Raw genomic sequence first — 6,000 nt, forward strand, 5'->3', positions numbered from 1 at the left:
TTCTTATATAAATTATAATAATGATCTGAAATAGTTATTTACTCTTATGTTTCCATTCAGTTACGGTTAGCCTTTTTTAAATAAATTATAATAATAAAAAAGTATTACATGAAATTAACCTTTTATCTAAATTAAAATAATAATCTTAGATAGTTATTTACTATTATACTTCCTTTCTTGCATTAGGATTACCGCAATTATTTTTGGCAGCACTGGCATCAACAATAGTTTGCCAATTTTTTACAGTCCTCAAAACGGAATAGTACCAAAATAAATTTTTACTAACCTATTTTCAAACTTGTGCATTTAATTTATTACAAACCTGTACACAAGCAATCATATGTATGTGGATGCATACATGAATACATACATCCATATATACAGGCATACATTTCTGAATCTCTTCCCGACAACAGCAGAGTATCGCTTATTTATACTAGCTATAATCAAGCAAAGATTTTTGTCTTTCTTTTACTTAATATGAAATTAAGATTTTTCTTTTAATTATTATGATGACATCATATAATTAAAAATTGCACTTTTCTTTAATTCATTGTAAATAAATTTACCTCACACAAACAAAATTCAGTGATGTACTTTCAGTACAAATTTATAGCATTCTACTTTAACTAAGCTTAAAAATTCGATTAACATTTTACAGCATTATGAGAACATTATTTAACACACAATACTCTGTTCATTATGAAGAGACTGAAAATAAATATTTAATTAACAAATATTCATTAACAATTGTTTACATAGAATATAACATTTTATTTGTTGCTAACATTAACTGACAGCTAATATAATGCAACTTTCTGAACATTTTAAGATGCATATACAAAGAGAATCAGAAATATTACCTTGTGGATCAGCTTTTTTGTAACAATTTCCTGCATCTACATATGCTGATGCTGCATCATGGCGACTACCTGTTTTAATGTGGAGCTCTGCTGCTTCACAGTAAGCATTGGCAGCAGCTGCAAGATTATACACAATATTATCATAATTTCAAATTCAATTCATTAAAAAACGTAAATCTAATTTCATAAAAATTTTTGCAATAGAAAAGCAAACTGAATCAAAAGATGACAAGTTACAGAACAAACATATAATATTTAATATCCTTTCATTTGCAAAAAGATCCTATTTTAAGAATTGCAAAAAGCATTCTACGCTCGTGCAAATTTGCATAATGCAAAAGCCAGATATTTAAAATTTAGCATTCTGCTTATTATTTACTCTTCTACTCAAAAGGAGTGCTCATGCATAATCTGCAAGATAAATGCTCCAACTTCTCTTGATTTATAATAACAACAACTTTATGGTTAATTATATAAAGGCATTATAAATTATAACGGTCAAAAATCAAAACACAAGGTCAAAAATCAGACATCCAATTATAATACAAACTATCAACTTCCCAATTTTAGCATTTAGAAAGAATCTTTATTCATAAAATAAACTTTTTATTTTATTATTATAAAATTTGTAGGTTAGTCTTTAGTTTAGGGTACCCCTTGGAATATGACCAAGTTCTTGCTTTATTTATGGTAACCTGAGTATTTTATGTTGAATGTTATGGAAACCCTATTATGACATAATTGGTTTAATGCAAGACTGTGGTGATTTTGACCGTTGAGAAAATATTTATAAGAGCTTATTTATATGTTGGATGTTGGTTCGGAAGTATGTTGCGTATCTTGTGCTTTACACCATAAAATACCAGCTGGTGATACAATTAACCTGGAATTTCTACACGGCTTGGAATGAATGGGAAAGAAAACATTGATTGATTGTGTGTAAATGAAGATTTAAATTGCTTCTTTCACTTCTCAGTACGTTACGCAGCGAGATTTAAAGATATGAAAAACTGGAGCTCATATCAACACTATGGAATGTATGTGGGGTGTAATAAAAAGGGGGTAGAGTACACTTTAAGGTACACTATGTATTATGGCGAGGTTGTTGTTTGATTTATCACCAAGTTGTTTCATTTATGGTAGCCTGAGTAAATGAATGTTATGGAAACCCTATTGTGACATAATCGGGTGCATGATTCTGGGAAATTTTGAATCATGGGATGCTTTGTAAGCGTTTTTGTGGTGTTTTAAAACCGTTTAGATGGATTTGAATAAGTTTGTAGGAAGAAAGGTTCAGATGGACACTATGTGAAGCGTTCAATCAGAAAGAGTACCTGATTTGAAAAAAGTCATTTGAGTATGATTGATATTTTGATTTTTATGTGGCTCTAGGTGTACGAAGCGAACTCGAAAATCATGGTAAGTGAATATTTGCTTTTGGTAGTGCTTAAACGTACAACATGTTTTTCCTTTTTTATGCTATTTTATTGTTTGGTTTAAAATGTATTTTATTGAGATTATGTATTTTTTGTTTGCCTATATTGTAGAATTTGGTGCTCCTTTGACTTTTTAAGTGAAAATATATCGATGTGTACGTGGACAAAGTAAAGCGAGTGGGCAATGCAAATTTGTGCAATTCTGGGATTTGTTTTAAGTGAAAATAGGTCAACGTGTACATGGATAAAGTTAAAGAGTGCACAATGCCATTTTTGTGCAATTCGGGGATTTTTTTTAAAGTGAAAATAGGTCAACGTGTACATGGATAAAGTCAAAGGAGTTCGCAATGCCATTTTTGTGCAATTCGGGTTTTCTTTAAAAGTGAAAATAAGTCGATGTGTACATGGATACCGAGTTTGTGCAATTGTTTGTCTTGTTGTTTTGACTTTGTGTAGTGGCAATTTTTGGTTCAAAAATCGCCGCTTCGCAAGCCAAAATAAAGAGTCAAAATCGCCGCTTCGCAAGCCAAAATAAAGAGTCAAAGAATTGCACAAAATCGGTATCCATGTACTGCCAAAAATCGCCAAGAGGTACCCTAAACTATACTTTACCAAAAAGGGATTTTCAAAAGAAATGCTACTGGCAGCACAGAGGACATTTTTAATTTTACTTTTGTGAATTAGTGTGGTGATGGCAGTATACAGATTCTAGTTTAGATAATTTTAAAACTAGTATTTGGATGCTTTTAAGGAATTCTGTGTGTCACATTTTGTACTGCGTATATTAGATAACATGCATTTTCATTCTTATGTTATTTCCTTGTTTGAGTTTAAATGCAGTTTATTGAGATTATATATATATATTTTTTTTTAATTATGTTTTATTGCATTATGTTTTGGATGCCATTTTACTGGGGAGAGAATTGAACGTAAACAGGAATGGCGCCAAAAAAATCACCAATTTATGCCAAGGACTACTCTGAAATATAATAGTTCCCATTTTCCTAACGTGTAAATTCGTATACAAGCCACTTTCTCTTTAAAAGTTCCTTCTTGAAGGCATTCCTCTCTTTAGGCAGATAACCCTAGAATGCTCTGCCATACTATAAATTAAACCAACCAAATTGCTAGATATTAAAATTTTTGGTAATATTTTCTTCCCTTGATTGACCTTTAAAAAATACTATTGATAAAATTATGGTACTTCCATTATCCATATATGTAATAGGTTTTTAAAGGATAGCTATAGCAATGATTGACTTGCATCTAAAGATGTTAAACCTATAATAAATACATCCAGACAACTTGGAATCAACATAATTAAAAGCTCAAACAGATGGTCAAACAGTCATTCACACATTTATAAGCTCAAACACTGGTTTTAGAATTCTCTAATTTCATATATATAAACTATGAATGATGAAATAAACTGGTTAAGTGGATGCAATGACCACTGTTTAATTTCCCCCCCCCAATGTCGGGTTCTGATCTTTTTACGACACTGGCCACTCCTAAGGCCCACCTAATAGGTGGCCACCATTATTTCCCATGAAAAGATGGACAGTTAAAAAAAAGCTCCCTCTGGAATTTGAACCGGGCCTCGTCGGTATCGCAGTCATATCCCCAAACCCCTATACCATCTGGGTGGCACTGTTTAAAAAGTAAAATGTCAAATATTTTAAACTGTTTGAAAAACTCATCAAACATGAAACTTTGGCTACATAAGGCGCTGAGATTGAGGATATTTCAAACAAATAATAAATCATAAAGTTATGAATTATATATTACTATTTATACCTTCATGAAATGCACACACAAAAAAATGTTTAAAAATACATGTCATGTGAGAATATTAGAAAAAAAGAAAGTGATTATTTCTTCATATACATTAAAAGATATATGAACCATAGATCATCACCTAAGTTTCACTTTTTCTTTAGATGAAGTTTCACAGAGACAAGTATAATTTGAAAAATAGAGTTTAAATTAACATAAGGCACAAGAAGTATACTTTTGGAATTAATCGGTATAATCTTAGAAGCAAAATGTACTTTCCATTAACAAGATTTACTATAATTTAACACAGAAACTTCTGCTTTTAAGGAATAAAACACCAATAAATTCAGTTTTTTGGATATGCACTAATTTTAAACTATGGTTTTACAAAAACTCTTTGTTCTATTATTATAATAATGTGTATATATAATATATTTAAAAATATTGACAAGAACTTAGTAGTATGTGTCTTTTTTATTCAATCTAAAAAGAATAATTATTAAAAATCCATGGTTATTTTATTCTACAGTACTATAATTAATCTCACAATAAAATGTGACCAACAATTCATAGCAGTCAACAAAATGTCACTAAAGTAGGTACAATTCCAACTATACCTTTCATCATTTTAGAAGAATGATTTGCTTAATGTTAACATCACACACAGTACTGTACTACAAAAATACTGTAATTAGTTTTCTTAAAATATAAAAGCTTTTTATATTTTTTCAACCATAATTATTGTTATTTTTCATGATTATGATGTAAAACATATACATTTTCTTTCAATTTAATGAAATATAGCAACAAAGCAAAAAAAAATAATGTTACTAAAACAACTAATCAATTTTATACTTACAATGAAAAACATAACAGGAAATTAACAAATTCTGATAATTTGTAAAAAAAGAAAAAAAAAAAGAAAACATTTTTAAAATAAGAATAAAAATTTAAAGCTCGATATGATAATATATATGGCATTTATCCTAAACTTGACAAAATTTAAATGACAACGCATCTAAGAAAATGAAGAAACTGCAGAAATGAGTACTATGATAAATGAATCAATATTTCTCATGCGAATGTAAGACACCGCTCCTTAATAGACCTTACAGTAAATATAGCACATAATGTAATTAAATATAAGAATTTCATACCAGTCCATTTTTTGGCCATTTTAAAAGCATTTGCAGCTCTATGATACATTTCACATGCATCTTCTATTTTTGTCGAATTCCTATTAAAAGATGGAAAATTTTTTTTAATAGAGAACATAGAAACAAAAACTGATTTTTCGCAGAATATAATTTCAATGATATTTGCAACCTCTTATAAAAATTCATAAATTAATATCTAATTGTATTTCAAATCACACTGCTGAATAACAAAAATGAGAGGATTTGCCTTTCAATTCTTGAGCAAATCATGAATTTTCAATGTGTGTTCATAAAATCCAACAGTTCAATATTGTCTTAAATTATTCATAGCCATCAAAAAATAACCAGCCTACGGACATATAAACGTACCCAAACAATGTACTGAAGAAACCTTGGGCAGATCTTACTTTTTTTTCAGCTTCAGCTACAAGTTCAATACCTTTTTGCTCGTTATCAGCCATAATTAAGACTTGATTCAATTTAAAGCTAACATAAAATTTTACGGAAAATATAAAAAGCAATATTGGATTACATGGAAGAAAGCAACACACACAAAATCATACGGTACATAGATTCGTCATCACGTTCTGATGTTTTGGCCCAGTTGTTTGCTAACAGATAGGAAGTCGCCTTACAAATACGCAATGTGATTGGCTAAAAGCCGGAAAAACATCTTTTTGAGATTACTTGGAAATATTAAAATTGTTTTGTTTATTCAAATATACCTTTAAATATTTAATGTTCGTTTATTCTTATAAAAGCTTTCAA

General features: G+C 29.4%; 1 protein-coding gene across 2 annotated transcripts in view; it reads right to left on the reverse strand.

Moving 5' to 3' along the window:
* alphaSnap (Alpha-soluble NSF attachment protein) overlaps nt 1-5,856 on the reverse strand; it is a 92,435-nt gene extending 86,579 nt beyond the window's left edge. Inside the window, exons 1-3 of one of the 2 annotated variants that reach the window (XM_085811395.1) lie at nt 5,602-5,856; nt 5,233-5,312; nt 864-980 (exon numbers count right to left, since the gene is read on the reverse strand). In XM_085811395.1, the coding sequence (XP_085667521.1) occupies nt 864-980; nt 5,233-5,312; nt 5,602-5,693 (289 nt within the window). In that variant the 5' untranslated portion in view covers nt 5,694-5,856. The other variant, XM_085811396.1, reaches the window with a different exon arrangement.
* Between the last annotated feature and the right edge of the window lie 144 nt (nt 5,857-6,000).

Source organism: Stegodyphus dumicola, chromosome 2 (assembly GCF_044657685.1).
Source record: "Stegodyphus dumicola isolate Sdum_Otavi_A_Nest chromosome 2, ASM4465768v1".
In the NCBI taxonomy this organism is placed as follows: domain Eukaryota; kingdom Metazoa; phylum Arthropoda; class Arachnida; order Araneae; family Eresidae; genus Stegodyphus; species Stegodyphus dumicola.